This window comes from Buteo buteo, chromosome 18 (genome assembly GCF_964188355.1).
Source record: "Buteo buteo chromosome 18, bButBut1.hap1.1, whole genome shotgun sequence".
Classification (NCBI taxonomy): domain Eukaryota; kingdom Metazoa; phylum Chordata; class Aves; order Accipitriformes; family Accipitridae; genus Buteo; species Buteo buteo.
This window is the reverse complement of record NC_134188.1, coordinates 2,124,017-2,148,109: the sequence shown is the minus strand read 5'-3', so window position 1 is coordinate 2,148,109 and position 24,093 is coordinate 2,124,017. Positions and strand designations below refer to the sequence as shown.

Genomic DNA, 24,093 nt, shown 5'->3' with positions numbered 1-24,093 from the left:
AAGCCACCTGAGCTACTTAAAGAGAAGGATTCCGGATTGCAGATCTGGGAGCACAGAGCAGAAGGGAGAAAACGCCACTCGTGTTTTGATGGCAGCAAGCTGTAAATTCAGATCTCTGCATCGAATGGAATCATGCTTTTAGGCTGCAGTTTCAATGATCGCCTTAGGCTTCCCGCTGGCCCAGATCACACTGGCAGAGGTATCGTATCTTCTCCATGCCTAGCTCCATGTTCCTGCTCGCTCCTTTTCACCAATACATGCAGTGGTGGAAACAGTCACGTCAAAATAAAAAGTCACTCTGGATAAAACAGTAATTTTTAACTGATAATACTTCTAGAGTAGCCAGGAAAGCAGTAGCTCATAGCAGGTGGCAGGTAGGATGGCTGGGGCTGTAGAAAAGAAAGGCTGCCTCTGTGGCAGTCAAGAAAAAAGAAAGGAATTTTGGCATTTGATGTGAGAGAAATAAGTTAAAAAAACCCCAAAATCGCAGAGATTGTCATACACTGGACAAAGCACAGGAAAGGTATATGAAAATGTCAGTCATGTAGCTCCAAATTGAGGCTTTGTAACTTCACTTTTTACCACAGGCTCAAATTTAAGTTCAATAAATAAAGTCTTTGTAGGTGAAGCAAGTACTTTCTCTAATATTGTCATCCTATTTGGGCTATATAAAGGTCCAGCAAGAGAGAAACAACATTTCTACTGTGTCCATATCCATTATCAAATATGGTGCAGCTTAAATATGTACTTATGTTCTGATGTTGATTTGGGGCTCTTCACAATCCAGAACATGGCCTAGACCCAAATAGGTTGTTATACACACTTAGTGTAATTTCCAAAACCACAAATGAACTCCAGTACAAGCTACAGGGGAAGTAAAAAACTTTTTCCTTTATATTTTTTTGCTCTAGAAGTGAAGTGGTTTGGGAGGGGGGAATGTTTTGTTTGTTTGTTGTTTCACCAGTGTTGCTCACTTGCTTTATAGAATTCTGGACGTTTTCCAAAAGATGGTCATTTTGCATTATCTTTTTTTTTTTTTATCCTAAGGGGTGTCAGAGAATTTTCTTGCGTTAATTCCTTGTCCATGCATGGAATGTCTTCCAGCCCAATCTCAGTCTGCATCTCTTGGCCATCTGCTTCTGATAATCTAGCTTTCAAATGTAAACCATCAGTGTATTCTTTCCTACTTGTTGGGCAATTCTGCTTTCTTGATTATTCTGCAAGATGTCCTTCCAGATCCCTGTACCCTCAGAAAACTACTTCTGTGGTTTGCCTTTAGTAATAAGCAGGCACTCTTCTTCAATATCTTTCTTACGCCAGTCATCATGGAAGTTCTGGTCCTTTCTCTTGCCTGTCCTTATCAGAGTATTTTTGTCAAAAAATGTCAAAGAATACATTTATTACACATCAGCGAGATGCTGATCTGAACCTCTTCTAGATTCGTGGTGAAACAGGCAGGATCAGAAAACTGGAAGAATTACTTTCCCCATATCCTAGTATGTCAAGGTATCTTCCCCTGACTTCTCTATTAAGTTGCCTACAATTGAGAAGGATCTTCGATCAGAGGAAAACACCTAGAAAGTCACAAAGAGTCAGCTGGTATTTCTTAAAGGGCTGAGAAAAGGTGCAAAAGCTCATTATCGGATACCATCATTATTAATAAATATACCATAGTTTTGAGGGGTTTCACTACATATATAATGGAGTCAATGTGAGTAGTTTTCTGTATATCAAAAAATCTTCTCTTTAACAGTGCATTTTCGAAGACTTCAAATTAGTTATCCACCTCTAACATCAGAAATTGAGTAATAAGCAGACTGGCTTTTAGGATTAATAGCCATACGTAGCAACACATGTTATTAATAATAATTTTAGTGTCTCTTAAATGAAGAACTATTTTTCCAGTCAGGAAGTAAGCTTTAGAAGTTGTGGAGATGTGTGTATCTTCTAACATATATCTTCTGTCTGTATTAGAAGATATGCAAAATTTCTACAAGGTGATGAATGTTAATATTGTATATCTAAATAAATTTGGCCATTTCCCCAGTGTTGTTTGGATAATGTAAATGTTTTTGCGATTGTGGATTTTTTTTTTTTTCTTTTCTAAGATACCAATGAAATGTTCCTCTGGGAACATTTGATTTCATTTCCAAGATAAATTGGGCAATTACCACAGGTGATCAGAAGGGCAATGTGTCTGTGTGTTTCCAAGAGAGCGAAAAATTAACATATTACTCCAAGTCAAGAAAATACAGGAAAAATGAGGCTTTAGTCTTGTGAAAGTGAAATCTAAAACTTCCTATTACCTTTGCTGCATTGTTAAAGTCATATTCATGTAAATCGTGTTGTGAAAGTTTCACATTCTTTTCCTTACTGTGATTTGGCCAGAAGCCCGGTGTATTCGAATACTTGCAGATTTGCCTTCCAGGAGGATGTCGTCAGTCATTCTGCAACTTCCTTATTGTGGGAAATAGTCATTTTTAAAATGGATGACCTATCATAAAACTGATCCCAAATTTACTTCAAAGAGGAGACCAAAATATATTTTATTTATCATCTATCAGCAGTACACATGTGAGCATGAGAGATGGATAAAGGCAGTGAAATTGGAATTCTTAGATCTGATTCTCATTCCAAACAATAATGGAAGGTTTTAAGACTCCAATCTTTAGATAAATTCCTCTAGGAATGGTGTGGACAGTCCTATAATCATAAAAACTGTATAATCTTCTCAAAACTTTGTGAATAATCTGCTCAAAAATTTCTGAGGCTGTATCTTGAAATCAATCTGCTTTTCTGTTTTTACCTATTTTTAATGGTTTTCTACCATAAAGAAACATTTCCTTCAATCTTGTAATGTTTCCTTTGAATCCTTCCTCTTAAATGAAGTAAAGCAAGTTATTGGTGATTTTAGAAGGTAACTTCACAACATGGAGTTCAAACCCAAGCTAAATTACATGCATGTTATGAATTGCAAACACGTTTTTATAAAATTTCCTCTTCCTTCTTCTGATAAAAGTGTTTCAACTGAAGTATTGAGGTATCAACTGAGTTGTTAATATCTTAGACTAGAAAATTCAATAACTCTTCAATATGACAAAAGGAAAAATATACTCAGATTAGTTTAAGACATGGAGAAGAGAGAATTCTATAGAAGGTACAACTGATCAAGACAGTGGCACCTGTAATGGAAGGAGAATTGTGGGGTGATTACTACAGCAGGTATATGTTCATTCAGTAACTGCAGTTTGTTGAGAAACTTGTAATTTGTGACACAATTTTAGACTTCCTTGCAGAAAGCGGAAAGGGTAAGAGCTCTCATGTAAACTATGAAAACTCTGAGAATCACTATTCCTTTTTTTATAAAGATCTTATGTCAGATTTATTATTTAATTTTTAATATTATCACAAGATTTTTTAAAAGACATTTTCTAATCATCATGAATAAAAATTAAAAAATTATTGTAAGCAAAAGTTGATTTGGAAAGAAGTATAATGTAAACTAAAAAAATGTTCTTAACATGCCAAGCCTAGTTGTTCCTTTTTTGCTCCTTCACTATTATTTTTTTACTTGTGCAAATTTTCTGGTATCAATTTAACATGTTCCTAAATTTATTAATACTGTCTGGCCTCTTTGGGTTTTTTTTGTTGGTAGTGGTGGTGGTGGTTTTTTTAGTGTACCAGGGATTGGAGAATTTTGAAGAAATAGGACTAGGAAAATACACTCAGAAGTAAAAGTTGTAAGAATATCACAGAATAAGACAATGTACGTCCTGATTTGAAAGAAAAAAAACCCAACTGTACTGTACTGTGTTACGGTTCATTATTTAGAATTTTTAGCCTTTTGGTCTTATCCTAGTTTTATTCATCTCCTGTCTTCCTCTGCATGGATAGTTTCATAACAAGATTCAGTCTGAACCTTCTGTCAGGGAACGTGCAGTGATGCTTTTCAAGCAACAATAGCATAGAGGAGGACAAGTTAGGTGAGGGCAGGGGGGTGGCCATTGCCGATATCGTAATAATTTAGTACATTTTTTATGTCTTCAATAGAAGTTTGCATAATATAAAATACTTAGAACATAGCCATACTGGACAGTAATTGAACTGAATGTCTAAAGTTATAATGTTTAGTTATTGTGTATGAAGAAATTTTTTTTATTTGTTTCAACATGAATAAAGTTAAAGCTCTTGTTTTATGGCCCAGAAGATTCAGGATATGAACTACACCAAAACCACCTGAGGTGTAGTGCACTCATTCAAACACTTAGCTGCTAATAACCAAATGTCTATGCTGTGATTCTACTTGCCTATAGTGTAAATTTTCCGACCACCGTCACTGCGTCCATTACATTTGGTGTTAATCTTTTTGCTTCTTCCACCTTGAGGGTGTGAAAGATTTTCTGTGGAATCTAAGATAATATAAACAAAATTGCTGTACATTCTTTGAGCATATAACTCCACATCTTAATCCAGTTCTTAAAGTGCATGCAGTCATCTGAATTGCAACTGTAATGCTGGCATTTCTAAGTATTTCAGTTTATTGTTTGGTCTTTTAAAAAGAAACTGGAAAAAAGAAAACCAGGTGCTGCTTCACAAGTACAGTTCACCTCTCAGGATCATGCATTTGTTATATTAAATTATGCCTAAAACTGAGAGGAAATTGTAGTAGTAATAATTACTCCCTTATTTGTGGATTAATGGAGGGTTGGGAGTTTATAGTGAAGTTTGTAGTAGCAAGTTTGTAGTGAAGCAATGCATGAACCATGAATCTTGCTTTCTTTCTGTTTCTGCATCACTACGTTTTCCACTAGTTTTTGGTAGATAGCTGGGCAGGTTTCACACATTTTTATTGTGAATAATTAGTTTGGATAAATTGATGAGATTTTCCACCTATGGAGACATAAGAAGAGATTTGTTTGCTTCCAAATTTGGTGTCTAATGGCTCTTTAGGCACTTTAAGATATCTCACCTAAAAGTGAGATCTGCGACATTTGCACTGAGCAGGAAGATCTGACAAAAGACTTGCAAGAATCTCTCAGTCTTTTGCAGACACAGGTAGACCCCCTGTCTCTCTTTAAAAATATAATTAACATGTTTTCTTCTAGCTGTCTTAGGAAGCTTTTTTTTTTTTTTTTCTTCTCTCTTTTCAACTTCTTTCCTGAATTGTAGTCACACTAGTTCTGGTTTCCTGACTGCAAAATTATAGTAGCTGTGGTGCAGAAAATCATCTCAAAAGAAAATGCTAATAGGGGTTTTTATAGCGTACAGTAAAAGGCTCTGATTAAAAAAACAATAATAATAACACTACACCTCAAATAGTATCTGTAATCCAGGCTGTTGTTTCTTAAAATGGCACTAGTTGCCTATGTTTAGGCAATTGAATCCTTTCCTTCTTAGTTTCTCAGAGTGACTTTGTACTATACAGAGGTGATTTAGTTGTATCCAAAAACTAGATCATTAGGCTTGTTTCGGTTACTGGATTTGGAAAAGAGAAAAATCAACAGCACTGAAGAAAGGACCTGTTACAATGGTTTTCTAGCCCACAAGCTAGAGGCTTGAGTGCTGATGCTCCGTCTTCCCTAATCAGGATTTACCTGCTCAGTAATGGGTTAAGAGTATGTTCATTATTTGGGTATTTTGGTAGCTTGCCTCTTATAAAACCGATCATGAATACAAGATTATTGTTCTTGGGGGTTTTTTAAGATGCATGACTTGATGAAATCTGTGAATTTTCATAGGATCAGTAAGAAGCACCTTGCTGATTAGTGACTAGTTTTCACAACTATTCTTTGAGAAACATTTCCTTATCTGTGCAAAGCTATCTTTTTTTGCCCATATCAGGAAACAAGCATTGGGAATTTCTGCCCGATTTTCTAGTCCTGGAAAAGATGAAATGTAAGGCAGAATAGTTCAGTAACTGTGTCTACCTATTTTTGTTTATAACGTGGTCTCAGACTACATAATTTCTCTCTGAAATGTAATCCAGCTATTGTATTTTGATTTTTTTTCCTGTATGATGAAAAGGAAATGTTTATTACTCTTAAAGAAAAGTTTTAAGGAATTATCACAAAAGAAAGTAATCTTTACTTGCTAGAGAGGTAGCTCAACCTTTTTGCATCTCAATTATCAGAGGTCTGTTGGTGTGATAGAGCCAGTGGGTTGTATGGCAAAAAACTGTTTGTGATGCATTGAGAATTTTCTCTTTAACTTAGTTGTACATGAAGTCAAATTTGTTATCTTTTAATATCTGTTAGGTGGTTTAAATCAGTTTTGAAAGTTTATCTTGGAAATTCATGTTAATGGTAAAAGAATTTAAAAAACTCAATTTGTTATTAGCGACTGGTTTTGTTTTCATTTATAATGTGGAAGAAACAAAGATTGAACTCAAGGAGGGGTGGATGGTATATAGATTATTGCCTGCCCTATATGATAAAATGTACAAGGTGTAACAGTGAAGCAACGTGAAGGAACTACTGCTGCCATACTTTGTTGCACTTAATGTGTTAATTGGGCAACTGTATGAATTGGAGAAACATGATGTGTTTTTATATTCTTTAGACAAGGAAACTAAAGCTTGCTTAAGGGTGAAACAGAAAACATGACCACCTAAAACTTATTTGGAAATCAGAATGAATTACAGTTATTAAATGATCAGGTCATTCTTCTTTGGGGAAAAACAAACAAACAAAACATTACATTAAGAAGTTCAGCCTAAATTCAAACTCCTCAGGAAGTCATCAGGGTCAGCTTCAGAAATGTGGTTTAAAATCCTTGGGTGTTGATCATGTTATATTTTATCTTCTTAGGAATGGCAAAATTCTATTCAGAAGAATGCAGGACTTGCATTTATTGAGCTCATCAATGAAGGAAGGTAATGAATTTTAAAGCTTTTGAACAAGTAGTCATTTTGCATTTATTCCATCGGGTGATAATACTTCCTCACCATCTGTTCCAAAAAGATTGATAAAAAGCCGTTTTAAGTAAGAGATTTATTATATAGCTACTTTATATAGTAAATATTTCATTTGGAAATGTGTAAATTTTGAAAATTTTGTTTATTGACAGAAGGCAGTAGAGCTCCATGAATTGTGTATAGGTTTGGGTTTATTTGAGAATTGAACCACCGTTTTCCAGAGCAGCCAGGTTGTTTTACCCAGACAGTCCAGGGAGCCCAATCTGTAAACCCATCTGCTGCTCCATCTGTTTTAGGAGCACAGCATTCATTGTACAGATGCACTTCTCTATACTATCATTTCATGAGGAATTATTTTATCTAGAGTTCCTGGTTCAATTTAAGTCCTGTAAAACACACAGGACATTATGTTTAGAAGACCTGCCTTGGTTTTGAAAATTGTTAAGATACTTTATTATCAGTCCTCAAGTAATTTTAAATCCGTATGTATCTTCTAGTCTGTGCAATGTTTGTCAGTACTTCCAGCCAGCAGGCTGGGCAGCAGAGGGGGACTCTTTGGCCTTCCTGGTAGGGGAATGCCAAAGACAAATGGAGCCACTTGTGTAATGTGTGTGACTTGTATTGGCTAGTACATTAAAGCCATTTGAATCTAGATGTCTTGATATGTGCAGCTGAAAAAAAAATATACAGCAATATGCCTGTTGAAGAGATGTTGTCATTTTATGTGTGGTTTCTTTTTTTCACTGAAGTATCAGATCTTCTCTTTATTATAGGATATTTTTTGTCTAGCTGATATTTCAGTGGTTAAATCATGCATTCATTTAAAATGAAGTATAGAATACATCAGAGTATAGGAATATAGGAATATGAGTATCTGCAAAACATGAGCATGTAGCTTATTACCCATTTTTTGGTTGGTGTAACTTCTCTTAGATTCCCTGCGCACACTGAACTTACACCACAATATAGCAGTTGGAAGTGTAGTCCTTTCATTGGAAATTCTTCTTGCTATGAAGTGGCAATATGAGTTTATACCATAATAGGGCTCACCTGAGTGGGTCATATACTGCACATTATGCAATAAATATTACATGGTAATAGACTGAATAATTATAGTAAGCTTATGTTCTTGGATAGTAATATACAATCCCATTTTGACCTTTTTTATTTTCTCAGCCAGGCTGGTGAGTTCAGATATTATTGCATGCTCACTATTGATAAAATGTTCTTTCTGAACAAATCCTACATCTGCATATTTTTAGCAGTCAGGTGTGAAGATATCAGTGGACCCTCTACTCCCCTCTAACAAAAACTTTTAAAACACAGTAGTATTTAAGAACTTCTGCTTAAATCCCATCAAAGGAATGTCTAATCAAACTGCCCTTAGACACATGTTCCTCCATGTACTTTTGTCAGAAAGGTGTTTTAGAACATGTGTGTGTGCATTACTAGAACGCTATTCTTTGCAATCAGCGCATTTGTTTTTAATTTACCCTTTCGGGTATAAAGATAATAATCCTTTAACTGGAAATTGTTATAAATATTTATTCTACTTAATAGCTAAACTTGTGAATGCAATTCATCAATCATAGCTAGAGAATGCAATTGTGCAGTTGTCAACAATTAACAGGACATAAACAGTTGATGAATGTGCAGCTGAATTAAAGTGCTCCCTAGGATAACCTGAAATTATAAACTGGATCATTTAAAGGAATCTAACAAAGGATCTTTATAATTAAAACAAAGCAGGGTTAATGGGATGTAAAATTGCATATAATCGCTGTGCAATAATGATTGAATTTTAAATTATTAAAAGGAAAATGAAGACTAAGAATATTTTGAAGGACTTTCTGGATAAGATTTTGAGAGACCTAGGTAATAAATCAACAGTTTTGAGGAAGCTTTTTCTTTTGAGCGTGGAGGAAAAGGTTCAGATGTAATGCAGAGGATCATAGTTTTTATAATCTTCAGTTAGATGTCTAGCTGTTTTAATATATGGATGCTATAAGGTGATTTTCCAAGTACCTAACTTTAGTCATTTCTGCTTGAAATAATTCAAGTGCCTTTCTGACCTTTGACTTTATTAGAAATGTTCTGAAATAAAATATTTCAGTTTTAGTAAAAAAAAAAACCCAAAACCTACATTCCTGTCACTTTAATAAATTGCATTTTCATTTTAAATCAGTTGATTTACTGTGTTTGTTGGTTCTTGGTTTAGTTAATATTTTGTTAGGAATGTCTGAATGACACATATTTGTAGAATTCAGCATACAAACACTCTGATACAGCTTTCTAAAAATAGGAACTGTTATAACAATTTTTAGTATAACAAGAGTATCTGACTATAGATTTAAATTAATACTTTCAAGGAAAACATATGCAAAGATGTTTAATTTGGAAGTATAGAATAAAACTGTCTATAATATACCTGAAAGATTTAGAGACATCCTGGATATGATCCTGAACTTTATGATTCTTTTTAATCAGTCTCATGCTATGAATATGTGATGTTGAGGGTATCACACATGTCAAGAGCTTCACTGACTGCAGCTTAGTTAGGATTTCAGATTTACATTAGGATATACACATAAGTAGGCTTCTTAATTTAAGAGCTGGATACATCTGCAATGTTGGCTGTAAAAGCAGACATGAAAAGAGTTCTTTAGGAATTATGTGGGAGGGAGATTACAACCCACATTTAAGTAGGGTGGTGATGGATGAGGTCAAAAGCGAAGGGTGCAGGGTGATGAGAACAAGAGGTAAGATAGGAGGACCTGCCTCAAGTAAATATGTACGCAAATGCATACAGCTTGGGAAACTAGCAGTAGAAATTACTCCACATGCAATCACAAAACTATGACATCACTGGAATGAATGAGATTTGGTGGGACAGCCTGCACTGCATGACAGAAATGCTGCGATGGACAGATACAAGTTCCTCGGGAAAGATAGGCAGAGAAAGCAAGGAGGGAGCGTTGCCCAATCTGCGAAGGAGCAGCTCAGATGTGTGGAGCTCTTCAGCAGGATGGATGGCGGTCTGGTTGATAACTTGTAGGACAGGATGAGAGGAGAGTCCAGTAAGCGTGACATCATGGTGAGAGTTTGTTACTGACCACCCATTCAGGGTGAGGGAAAAGAAGCAGCATTCTTTAAACAATTTGAGGAAGTATCTGGATCACAAACCCTAGTCCTCGTGGGGATCTTTAACCTTCCTGACATCCTCTGGAAGCGCAACAAGGTGGGATGCGTGCAGTCAAGAAGATTTCTGGAAGGTGCTGGGAATGACTTCTTGATACAGGATGAGCCAACCAAGAGTGACACACAGCTGGATCTGCTATTTACTAGCGAGCAAGAATTGGTTTTGAATGTGGCATTAATGGCACCTTTGGCTGAAGTTACTATGAAATAGTGGAGTTCAAGATCCTAAGGGAAGTGAGGATGGAGAGTAGCAGAGTACGGATTTCATGAGTGCGGATTTTACCTTATTCAGGAAACTGATAGGTAGGATCCCATGGGAGGCAGATGTGGCGGTCAAGGGAGCTCTGGAAAGGTGCTAGGTCTTTAAGTACAGCATCATCCAAGTGCAAGAACAGGAAAAAAAGTAGATGTATCAAGAGACTGGTTTGGCTAACCAAGGAAATTACAGTAGAGGTCTGATGCAAAAAGAGACTACACAGGAGGTGGAAGTGGAAGCGGGCTAGAAAGGAGGAATTTAGCAACATTTCTTGAGCGGGTAAGGAATGTTGTCAGAAAGGTCAATGCTCAGCTGGAAATGAGACTTGGAAGAGATATCAAGGGCAACAAGAGCTTCTACCACTCATTAGTAAAAGGCTGACCAAGGAAAATGTGTCCTGTTGCTGAATGGGATGGATGATTTAGTCACAGATGAGACCGAGATTCTCAATGCCTTATTTCCCTCAGTCTTCACCAAGCTTTCTCGAGCCTCTGTCTTTAGCAAAAGGGTTAAAGGAAGAGAACTATCAGCAGTGGATGAGGATTGAGTGAAGGATTCCTTGAGACAACTTGTCCCATACAAGTCCATAATACCTGATGGGGTACACCTGATGGTAGTGAAAGTCCTTGCAAGGCTGATCACTATTGTCTCTGAAAAGTCAAGGAAATTGGGGCAGGTCACAGGTGCCTGGAGAAAGGCAAATGTTGCACCCATTTTTATAATAGTCCACAAAAGCCAGAGAACTATAAGTTGGTCAGCTTTTCTTCTGTCCCTTGGAAAATCATGTAGCAAGTCCTTTTGGAACACATTTGTGGCCGCATGAAGGAGAAGGTAATTGAGAACAGTCAACATAGATTTACAAAAGCTAAACCATCCCTGACCAACCTGTTTCTCTTCTATGATAAAACAACTAGATTTGTGGACATGAGGAGAGCAGTGAACATCGTTTACCTTGACATTGGCAAGGTTTCCCACTGTGTCCCACAATACTTATGTATTAGAGTTAGAATGCTACATTCTAAATGGATGGACAACTAAATTAAGTGGAAAACTGGCTACACAATGGGGCTACAAGGGTTGTGGTTAGTTGGTTGTACTCTACCTTGATGCCTTTGACAAGTAGAGTATCTCAGGGGTCTATCCTGCCTAAGAGATGGAGGTTACAGATCATTATCTGTTAGTCTTTCAAAACTGGATCCCTATCCTCATCTTCAATTTCCTTCTCCCTTTATGTGTTCACAACACTCACCTCTTTAATGAGATGACCTTGTCCCTTCATTTAAAATAATTTTCTTTATTTTTTAACAGAATTTCCTCATTTTAAGTAGCAGGAGTAGTCTGCTCATAATATAAATTTGAGGAAACATGAGACTATTTCATCTCAGATTTAAAATCGTAAGCTTTGTTTCTGTAATTTCATCTCTGTACCTAAGTCTGCTTTCTGCCTTTAACCATGAAAATATGTACTTTTGCATATCCACCTACCTGGACCTCCAAGCATACTTAAAATTCACAGGAGGCCTTTTTCCTTTAAACCTTGTTTTGTTGAGAGGTTTCACTAATTTCCTGGAAAGAGTAGCAGAATGTTTAAATAGACTGGAAATTTGTGTTTGTTTAAATTTAGATGAATTGCTGATTAAATCCTGAAAGGAGGCTAATAAAGACTTACTTACATTCTTTCCATGTTACCTCAACTAGGATTGTTGGGTAACTGGAGCAAATTTTCTTTTGGACATCCTCTGTTGCAGTTTGGCAGTTCTGATATGTTTGGTTTGTGGTAAATGAGCTCACAGTCATTATTCACTGTCTGCAATACTTAAATGTTCAGGCCCTGTGTTAAAAGGTATATCTATGGTGCCATTTGCCATATTTGATTTATGACATGCATTTACAGTTGGATGCCTAGATACCCCTTGAAGAACTCGTTTAGTAGTTGGGTCCAAGAAGGATGGAGGAAGGATGCTGTTCCTTGTTTCTGTCTTGACAATGATCTTGATCACAGGAACCTTGAGGTCAGAATGGGGACCTCACCTGAATCATCCAGGAATGCAAGATACTTGGTCTTCAGACATCATGGATGTTATGTCGCTGAGGGCTACCAGAACAACTAGCAAAGGATTCCAGTCTGATGTACAAAATCCAATATATGCAAATCCAGGCAGAAAATAGCACTGGGGAAGCAGTAGCAGTCAGATACAATACATAAATAAGAACAAAGGTGTTTGATTATTCTGTCTTTGACAGATGTAACCAAATTCTGTTGCTGTGTGGTCACCCTCACCAAGTATAACTTTTTGATTGGAGGAATCCGTTATCAAGTGTGAGTGGCTGTTTTATGGAAATTCATCCTAAATGTCATCTTCCATCGGTAGAGATTCCTGTTATAGATACTTCTATAAAACTGGACACTGGATGTCTGTATTTCTGCTCTAGCTGAGGTGTGAGCTTGAGCTCCCTGCTAGATGTGCTTTTTTATAATCTCATATTCTTCACTACAGCTGTCCTTGCCCTATCTCCAGACTAATAGTCAGGTTGTGTGAGACAAAGCATACATTGTTATGGTAACCATCTATGTACTTGTGGCGTCAGGACACCTGGAGTTCTGTTAATCTGTTAGAGGTTTTGAGGCATCCTCTCACCTTCTAGCCTTGTCTGATCCAGTCATATCTCAAAGGGGAGGCTCTTTGTGAGATGCAGGCCATTTCAGTTGTAACTGCTGGTCTTGCGTCTTTACTGGCTGGTCACTCTTTCAAAGACATTCCTCTTGATTTAGAAAATTCTTATGCAAAATAGAAAATCTTTATGCAGATTGGAATAGATTCTTCATTGTCAAATCTGAGTCTATTATAGCTTCTGTGGCATTTCTGAAACATTAATAGTTACCCTCCATGAAGTTTATCTTGGCAGTGTGCTCATGTTGTAGTCCAGTAGCCAGTCTTTGCATGCTATAATTTCAAACTTTTCTCTAGTAAATTCTTCATCACTGCCCTTTTGCTAGAAATCAGACCCCTGTGTTAGATGTTACCTTCTAAAGTTTATAGGAATTTACTTTCAAAGTATGTATAGCAGTAATGCATCTTGTAGAGCTTCAAACTCTTCAAGTTAGACCAGTTTATGAATCCTATAATAGATACTAAGTGCAACGATAGGTTTCATTTCTTATGAACGCCATTAAGAGTAATAATTGTCAAAATAACTGTGTTTGGTGAAAAAGTGGCATATTTCCAGGCTGCTTCTTGGAAAAATTAAGCTATGGGCATCTGATGAAAGTAAGTCAGAGAAACATCTGTTTCCCTGGACATGTGAGTTGGCAGAACTTCAGGAATGAGTAGAGGAAACAAGACCTTAGCTAAATTATAACAAATGTTCATTTTGTAGTCTGTTTTGAAAATTGCTGCTTGGGAATGATCTGCTTTTTTAGTTTATCTCAAATGAAAGAAAGATTGGGTAACATAAGCACAATTGTTTTATCTAGCAGCGTAACAGCTCTGAGCCTTCTTTCTCTCAGTGTGAGATTATTACCAGGAAGAACTGAGTTCAGGATAGCAAAGTTAGTTCGGAATAGTTAGTGAGATATGAGTTTTCATCCTTCAATTCTGATAGATGTATAAACAGCACTGGTTGTCACAACCTGTCCCAATCCACATCTAAATGTGTTGCAAACATTTTATGTTTTTCACATGTTTCCAAGACAGTTTGGCTGTAGTCTTATAACTGTCTCTTTCCAAAACTCTAAAAAAAAAAAAATAAATAAAAAAAAATTCTCCCAGGCTCTGGTTATTTACCTGGATGAATTCTTGGAATGTGGAAGTCCGCAATCCAGCCTTTTTAAACTCCAGTATCTGAAAAAAAGGGGCTTCTGATTGATTACATATACTTTTTCACAATTTCCTTTAACCTGTAAGCACTCTGGACTTCTAAAGTAACCTTGCTGAGGACAGAACTCAGGAAAGCAAGCCACATTGATTTAGAATAACTTCTTACCTACTCCTAAACAACATTTGCAAATAATTCATATTTATGAATGGACATGTCCTGAGATGTACTCTCGCCCAGTCTGCTCTCACTCGTGAGTGTGAAACTCTTCGATATTTAGGTAAAGGAGAGCCTGCCATTTACTTTTATTCCTACAGATACTTAATCCCTGTCATGCTTATTTTAAAGCACCAGCATATCTTAATTCTAGTTTTTACTTCCATTTTCCATATGTTCAGCTGGAAACTTCACAGCTATCTGTACAGAAAGCTCATTTCCCCGTAGAAGTATACCAGAATTTGAGTCAGGAGAGATTTCACACTGCTTTGTTGGTAGATTCCTTACTGAAACTCCTTTGATTCAGTCTAAAACCAAATCAAACCCATTTCCTAGTAAGGGAGTTGTAGCTGTGGTTCATAAATTTGTGGGCATTAATAGAAATCAAACTTGTCTTGGTAAAGAGAAACCATAAGTTACCAAGTCTGTGTTTAATCTCTGCCTTATGCGGTAAGAATTGCTGCTTAAATGGGGTAAGATTTTTGCTGGTTGTCAGATCCTGGTTGAGATCAGCTTAGCTGGGGAAGGACACAGAAGCACACTTGGCTTCAATTCTGGTAGGAGTTTCAGTGGTGCAACTGAAGAAGAGGTCACACAGGATAAAGCCAAACATTATTCCAGGTTAATGCCTTTTTCCTTTTGGTAAATCATGAATTACTGGAAAACACTATAAAAAGTACAGCCAGCCTGTGGTGACACTTTTCATACAATTCCTTAGCCCTTTGGGAGGACTGCTTGTGTAGAGATTAATAAGGATGACCAGAAGGCCTGATTCATCACTGGCTCAGCATCAGTCTATCTACTAGGTCTTTTGAGGGCGGTGCTTACTAAGGTGGGGTGAGGATTTATAAGGGTGAATGAGAACAGGGGGTATAATTCAGTCACAACAAATGTTCAGTTGTCAGTGATAAGGAGATCTTATTAAAGAACATGTTTTATTTCCAAAGGAGTGTAAAAATGGTACTACTCTCAAACTTCAGATCTTCCCTCTGTTTAGCAAGTATATATGCATTTTGTGCCTCAAGCTCCTTCTTACTTGGATTGGTTACTCCAGTACAGGATGATGGTTTGGGAAAGATGCAGAGAATAGACTTTTCCCCAAAAGGGAGTGCTCTATAAAAATCTGCAGATGAGAAACAGTTGGGCAGATGACTGAAATATCAATCAGGATATATTGAGTGGGTGTCAAACCTGCATTAATGTAAATATTACACAATGTAATACGGTACATAAAGATTTTATAATGTAACAGTACATGGAGTTCACGTTCTTGAGAATATATGCTAGACTGTTGGTTCATCTTTTGGAAATGTCTGAGGAAGTAAAAGACCAATCCATCACTGAAATTTTCTTGTACAAAATCATAGAATATAGGGCTAAGAAAAAGGAAAACATGATTCCAAAATTTCATCAGAAAAGGTGTTTCCATTGAAATAAGTCAGCATTAATGTTAGTATGTCAATAGTGACTATAACTTGTCTAGAAAACTGCTGACAGTTTTGGCTGTGCAGTTGCAGAAAATGTAAAATCGGGCAATCTCTTTTGCTGTTTTCCCATACAAAAAGTCAGAGAGCTCATTTACTTAGCCTAGTAAAATAGGGATAGATGATATATCAGAAGGTCAACAGAAGGAAGAATTGTGTAAACCTAAGGGCAACATTTGCATAAAAGTAAAGCTGAAGAATACATTTGGATTGGAGAGTAAAAGGGGTCTAACCTTCAGAGGACCTTCCAAAGCTGTGCTGGAGACAAGCAACTTCATCACATTTTCATAAACTGAAGACACATTTCATGAGCTAGATTTCATGAAAATGCCTTTCATAAACTAAAGATAGTTTATGAAAGAGTTTGTATGACATAGCTGTATGTTGCAGTGAAGGAGTGAATTTGCTGAACTAGAGGGTTTTGTTCCTTTCTCTTATTTGCAGTGTGTGAAAGGAGATATTTTTTTTATATACTGGCAGCCTTTGATACTACTGAGTGTGAGATTTTTCCTGGTTTGGGATCCTTTCTGAATCATTTCTATTGGGGTCTTTTTGAGAATCCTAAACATAGTTGGAAGCACTTTTTCTCATGCCAGAAAAGTCTGAGGGAGTTTCTTTCGTGTTTTGTTTTGTTTTTTTTGATCTTATGCCATCCATGTGTTTGAGTTAGTAAGGTTTTAGATAAATTGGTAAGTATTCAAAGGATGATGACGTTACCACACACGTTCATCGGGTGTAACCCAGTTACGACAGTATGCTGTGTTGTGCTGTGCCTATATGAATTTGAGGTTCAACCAGAGTGAGCTGACTATGATTTAATCCAGATATAACAGTAATAGCACTTTTGCCATCTTTTACTTGGTAGAAGTATAGTTTGAGAATACAGGATAACTTCCCGTGAGAAGAAAAAATCAGTACCAAAAAATTCTTTTTAAGTAGTGTTTTTGTATTTCAAAAAGTAGCAAGTTTCCTTGAACAAGTACATCCAGCACATAAGCAAGTTTCTTTGCAAAAAACTCGGTAAGGCATTGCTTCCCTGACCTTGTAGTAGCTGCCTTTCCTTTCAAAGCTAAGATGACACATTATGCTTCTGTTTTCTGCCCTCCATCCTTGCACTTACAAATCAAAACATCCAGGCCAAAGCTTCTTGTGGAAGCATGCAAGATTTCTAAATGATGGCTTAGATTTTAACCCTTCTCTTTTTCAAAAGTCTGTCTTTCTGGCAAGCGATTTTAAGACTAGTGTAATTCTTAATGGTCTTCTAGATGCAAAAGCACAGTTTACCTAGTCTTTGAAGTTCTCTTAGGTGCATACAAGCACCTAAAGTAAGTGAATCACAGTATGTCCCTTATTAGCACACATCGATACAATATTATTTAATGATTTATATAGTGTTGATAGGCTGTGGCCTCACTTTTGTCATAATCCCAATGTGCTGACTACCATGCAAACAATTTTTCATCTTTTTTTTGAAGAAATCACAATCAGTGATAGAAATATGAGAGTGCATGAAAAAAGTGGCTAGACACAGTTGAAATAACACCAAGATATCCCATAGATAAGATTTTTGACAACAAACAAAAAGGAAGACAGCAGGTATGTCTGTAGTTTTAAATAAAACCAAATAGCCTGGACCGGCCTATGTTCATCCTGCTTAAGGTGAGCACCTGCTAGAGCAGAGTGTCTTCATTCACCCTGTGCAGCACTTAGTCCGGCTCTTCCCTGAAGCCTGTACAGTTCCTGTTTCACCTTAAGATATGTTTACTATTTTGTCTGTTTAGTTCAGATTGTTTGGAATAACATGAAGGCTGCCCACTAGAATGATGTGTTCTATGTGTGCTGGGGTATGGTATGAAAACACCTGCAGAACATTCTTGGGCAGCATTGGAGGAGAGTTTAAGTTGATTCAGTCTCATCGATGTGTCTTCAGCGAACCGTCCCTTGGACCATGCCTATACATTTTCTGGATGGAAGTTAGAGCAAGCCAAAAAATGAGCGGGGGCCAAGCTAATGATTTGAGAGCCATAGGCAGTCAGGACCCAGTGCTCAGGCATATTCCTTGGTCCCCTCTTATTTGTCATCTCCTTGACTTTGGACCCTGAAGACTTGAGGTATTTCAAGGTTACCTGAAATCTGGCTCAGTTTGCCTAATGTGCTGTCCAAAAGCTGCAGCAACTCTGAAGTCGTTCCCAAATGCATCAGGTCTCTTAGTCTTTGGAGCAGAAAGGTCCGTTAGAGGGGTGGGAGGTACAGCTGGCATCATCATCAGTTCCAGCCAGCTGATTTGAATCATCCGCTGCACATTTTCATTTTCTGTAAAGCACCAGAGACGACTGTCAACAGATTTTATTTTGTTTTTTATCTTTTTTTTAATATATATATCTTTTCTCTGAGTACTGGAAAGAGCTTTATTTATAACTTGTGGAAATTAGTGTTCTCTGGGAATCTATTTGAAGTCCCTTGGAGGTGTTTTAGTGCATAAATGGGCACAGAGAATGTGGACAATTCTTACTACAGATAAATACAACTAAGATGAAGATAGTATGTATTTATCATTGCTTATGGGCAGCTTAGGTTGCTTTTTGAGCTATAAAAACCATGCCCAGATGTCCCAAATAATAAACCCAGTGGATCAAAGTTAGTATCGATCTTTTCTCACCAAATTCTTGGTGGCAGGGAGTGTCTACCAAACCTATTGATTTCACCTAAAGCCATTTGGAACTAGAAATCCTGCCTGGACCACAGCTGGCTCAAAGATACTGAATTTGCACTGTGCTCCATTTATTCAATATTTTATTAATTCAGGAAGGGATGTACAGCTAGTAGACACTTGAAGTCTCTGTGTTCAGTTTTGAAATCCTAGCCAGTTGTTTCCAGGCCATTAATGTCATATGGAAAAGTTCAGGAAGACCTGTGATGCAAAATTTGATTGGAGATGTTAAACACTCACTTCTAGTATTTTCTCATTTTAGAGAAGCTTGTTGAAGTCATGAATGCTCACTCCTAAGCCATATCCGAGGGCAGGTCTACACTTACCTCTAAACAATAAAAATCTGAACACTTATCAGTAATAAAATACTTAACAGTAATAAAATACTAAAGCATATCTTCCAGCAGGGTAGATTAAAAATAAAGCTAAATTTTGAAGACTACAACAGAAGCAACTTTATTCTTTCAACTTATAGTTTGCCAAAAACTTTTTGCTTTCAAGAATAGCAAAGGGTTAGATATAATGAAAAGGCTTATTAAAAGCATGAATGTCCACTGTGAAACCTTGATCCAAGCTCGTTTGTCATTATCTCCAAACAGAGGCCCCAACATTTATGTTTTCCCATGCCACAGACCCATAATAAACATTAGCTCAGGGTAAGTGATTTCCTTCCTTCACAGATGGTAGAACACACCAAAGGAGGCAAGAATAGAGTTCACGTCTTTCCATCTTATAGGTATAAGGTCTAATAATCATGGTTTTCATTTCTAATAATCACAACTTTCATTTGTGGCACTTCTAAGCACCAGACACCAACCTTAAGGTGGAATTTGCTAGACATTTCACATTCTTAATATAAGAATCTCTGAAATTAAGTGTGTTTCCCTGATGCTGCAGGAAGGAAAATCCCAGACCGTATGCCAATTTGACACAAAGAGGAACAGTTCTTCCTGATCCTAAACAGACCTGTCAGATCTTTGCATCCTGAAAGATATTTCCTCCCTGCTGACAAGAAGAGCAAAGCAATTTTTAATAGAGCGGGCAACCTCAGATATGGACTGTAGGGACAAGAAAGCAATTGCTTCCATTCTTCCTGCCCAAAAGATATCAGCAATATTAACAACACAATGTCGTTTATGCTGCAATTTTATTATGTATCTTGTGGTGTTTGGTGGTCTTTACAAGAGTCTTAATTTAAGGTGTCTGATTGACTTCCTCAGTCTCAGTCCAATCTTAATCTATTTTTTCCTTCTTTTTAAGTAAGATTTGTCTAGTTCTAATGCCACAAAAACTTGGAAACATGATGTACTTTTCACTTCCAGCATTTGAAAAACATATAAGAGATACTTATATTATTTTGCAATTTTAATAGAATTTTAAATCTTCTGCAATCTCATGATTTTTTAAGACTTTGAAATTGGAATATTTATATTTAATGATATAATGGTATCAATAAGAGTTTAAGCCATTGTCTAGGGTTTTTTTTAATGATAGTATAGTATTCATTTTCATATTGAGACTGCTGTTAAAAACATACTTGAAATATAGTACGCCCATAAAGAACTTTTCCCTTCAATAATAAATAGCAAGCTTTTTCCATATAACATGATTTGTTTGTGCTTTCACAAATGCAGAAAATTTTGGGTAAAATTAAACTTTTTATGTCAACTAATTGGCAATTGCATTACAGTAGTTTCATTAATTTTAACTTTTTCCATTTTAATTAAATCTGCTGAAATAGCTTATTTGAAGTACCTCAGATACAAAGGTTGATTTTGATTTTTCTTATTTTAGATTATTGTGTCATGCGATGAAAGACCATATAGTACGTGTCGCAAATGAAGCAGAATTTATTTTGAACCGACAAAGAGCTGAAGATGTCCACAAGCATGCTGAGTTTGAGGTAAGCCTGAGAGTTGGTGCATTTCTGCTTCTCTGTTTTCACTCAGTTGTCACCTAGACTGTAACCCCATACAGTAAAGTTTTTTTTCTTCCAAGAAAGAAATTTACATTGAAGGCATTTCATACTAGTTTTTAAAAGCTTTGGTAAATGTCAAACACAAGGAATGGGTTTAATTTCTCATCTCCTCACTGAAATTCATGAAAATATTTACAGCTTGAAGAAATCCCTTAATCAGAATGTCTCAACTGACATGGCAGACCCTTAGGTTCACAAAAAACTTTTCTGATTTATTGCAAATAGTCATGCAAATCACCTTAGTAATTATTTTTGTTGGATATTATCAACAGTATATGTGAGTTCAGTAAGAAAGAAAAGTAATTAATACACTTGTGGCACTTCACAAAAAATAAGTAATAGAAATAATTTGTTAAAGAAAATCAGTATTTTAAGGTAATTTTGTTAGAACATTTTGCATTTTGGAGCACTTTAGAACATTTACTCGGTATAAGTTATATACTGAAATATGGTATTGCATATCTTTCTTGCTAGTTAGGAATCGTTAACTACTGACAGGAAGATTGTGTTTAAAATGTCTATTCTTTTTAAGTTTTGGAAGAAGTAACAGAGCAGTTGACTCCCATAACTCTTTAACATCTGTAATTCTTACTCCTAAAAGGCGTCAACATTCAATTGCTTTTTTCATGAATGAGTATTGCAGTATACAATTTAAATCACATTGCTTGCAAATGATACATATATACAAAAAAACTGTTTTTAAAATGTGTTCAGTTTAACAGCTTTTTGATTATTTCTTCAGGATTAATTTTGTCCCTACTCAAAAAAATTTCACGCGGAAGTGATGGAGTAAAGTTAAAATTTCATTTTTTACATTGCTTTATCAAATAGGTTTTTGCATTCTTATGGTGTTTTGTACAACATTTCAGCATCACTGGTTTTTATTACTTCCAAACCTGCGTGTGCTTGCATATATTTGTTTATATGTAACTATATATGCACAAACATACATTTCCACATATTTTAATGCTCAAGTGACCTAACATTAGTATTAAGATAGACTGACTTAGTATTGATGATAATAAATAGCTGTATCAATTTATTCATCTGTCAGAAAATGTCACCAAGCACCTGGTGGCTAGAAATAGGATCCAATAATCTTAGTTTTGATGAGGTTTTTATCTCCTTGAAACAGCTCTCTTAAATGTGCACTTTGATGTACTAGTTCTTGTGCTCCTTGACCTAGCTGAAAAGTGTGAGACCCAGAGATATCTGTTGTCATTTTGAATACACATAACCTTTACTTCATTTTGTCAGAGCAGACAGCAGACGCTTGTCATATGGGATTGCAACAACTTTATTACCAAGCATATACTGGATATTTTGAACTTAGATAAAATCACATTTACAATTAAGTGTGTGTCAGAGTGAAGTTTCATATTGCCTCAACAATAAATAACATTTGATATTTATCAGAGCATCGTGCAGTAACCTAAGATGACAATAGAAGATTGAGTTATCTGCTCTTTGAAGAATACATTGAGGTATAAGATCTGTCAGAACTCTAGACAAAATGAGAATATTCAATTAACTTCCAGCTTCTGTTAGCAAATAGGATTTAGAATATTAACTAAATTCCCTAAAGGAATACCCTTAAGTCAGTCTTATTGTCTGGTAAAGAAACCAACGCATTTTTCATATATGAAAATTTTCATTATTTTTGTCACATGAAAAACCTCAGCTACACATTGTAGATGAGTAAGATAAAATCTGCAAGTCATAAAAGAAAATTATGAAATGTAGCCTGTGTTAAATATGAAACTCAGATGTACTTAAATAAGGTGATGGTTAAAGTCTGAAAGAATGTTTTCTATATTGTCTTTAATAATGGTAGGTATATAACGGAACATTTTATTATTCGTCCTACTTGAAAGTAGTAGGGACAAAGAGATTTCTGGTAGTTTTCTGTTGCATAATTGTAAATCTGTCATTTTGTTTTAATAAGCTGTATTGGTATATGTTCTGGGTTTTAGTACATGTTAATCATTGCTCTCAGCCAGAGAAGCGAGTGGCTATTTTATTTTTACCTTTTAAACTTTAATTGAATCATTATGGGTGAAATTATTTGGCCCAAGCTGCACCAAGTTACCGTGTCACCTGTGTAGTGGGGAGGCCATGGACTGGCATCTAAATTTTATCCCGTGACTCCAGTTGCAGTCAGAGCCAGGGAAATTCCTCCTGGAATGGGTGCTTCACAGTTAACTTTCATTTTGCTAACCTTTGTAATTGTTCAGGAAGAAAAATGAAAATTTAATTTTACTGTCCAATGAGCTGGTGAAATATTAACCTCATTACTAAGGCAGATCATTGTACTAATTGGTGCTTCCCTGTACAAGAAGATAAATTGAAAAATGAATTAACCCTTTATGAATTAGTGTAACAATTGTTCTTTTCCAGCTAGATCACTTGAAATAATGGCTGTAACACAGTGGAAAGACCACTGTTAAAATCTTACTGAATGCTAACATGATCTGTACTAAAAAGGTAGTGTGCAGAAATATGAAGAATAAACTACAATTTAGTATGTGGTTAATTTAATTTTAATTGCTCTTTTGAATACTAGAAAATAGGATTCTATTCAGTGCTGTGTTACAGCACTGAATGTTGGTTAAATGTTCTAGAGTGGTACACAATAACTATGCATGCAAAAATGCCTCTTAAAAGGTGATTTTAAAATTAGCTATTTTGAGAATAATCTAGCCTTTGTAATTTATACGTAGAAAATGATACTTACAATAGAGTTATTTTAATTAGTATGGCTACATTTGCTTTGTTTAGACATTTTGAAAGGATCTTTACTAGGAGGAGAAATTGAATTTGAACTTAATATGATTTTGAGAAAAGAAGTGGAAAAATTATATTAAGCTTATTATACATAAAGAAAGGAGTTATCAAAACTAAAGTGCACTACAGAGTTTTGAGAGTGTTAGAAACAAATTTGCATGAAGGTCAATAGCCACAGCATTTATTTTAGAGGTAGTTATCTCTTAAAGGAAACATGAAGAAAACATTAGATCTTTTTCAGTTTTTAACCATTAGGGTTTTTTAGAAGTGGTGGTATGTTAAGAAAATTTTTCATGTTGTGATATGAAATAGAAAATATACTCCTTAATTTCATACTTAAAAGAATTTCTCTTTAGCATCCGTAATAATAAAATTATCAAATGGCTTTTTAATTGTAGGTTTTATTGCAATTTAAAAATCAAAACCAGTGTACATATTTTTTTCCTGTATATTATGCTATGTATGTTATACCTGTATTTTATACCTGAGAACACATGAAACTTTTACAAATAAAGACCAACTTTTAAGGCATATCTGTGGTCATACATATAGACGCAGAGATGTATAGCTAAATGTTTTTAATTGCAATTCTGTTGTCTTTGCCCTTGATATTTCAATTTTCCCATGGATATATATAGTAGTAGAACCATTTCAATTGAATGGTGTGTCCTACTCCTTTTAAAAGTATTTTCATGAATTCTTGTCATGTTTAAAGAGTTTTAGTAAATAATCATTTTA

The 24,093-nt window shown here is 35.8% G+C and overlaps 1 protein-coding gene across 2 annotated transcripts in view; it reads left to right on the top strand.

Moving 5' to 3' along the window:
• Positions 1–24,093, top strand: part of NBEA (neurobeachin) — a 510,817-nt gene that overhangs the window by 251,182 nt on the left and 235,542 nt on the right. For both annotated transcript variants that reach the window (XM_075050577.1, XM_075050576.1), the window contains exons 36-37: positions 6,807–6,871; positions 20,388–20,496. In XM_075050577.1, the coding sequence (XP_074906678.1) occupies positions 6,807–6,871; positions 20,388–20,496 (174 nt within the window). The remainder of the gene's footprint in view (positions 1–6,806; positions 6,872–20,387; positions 20,497–24,093) is intronic.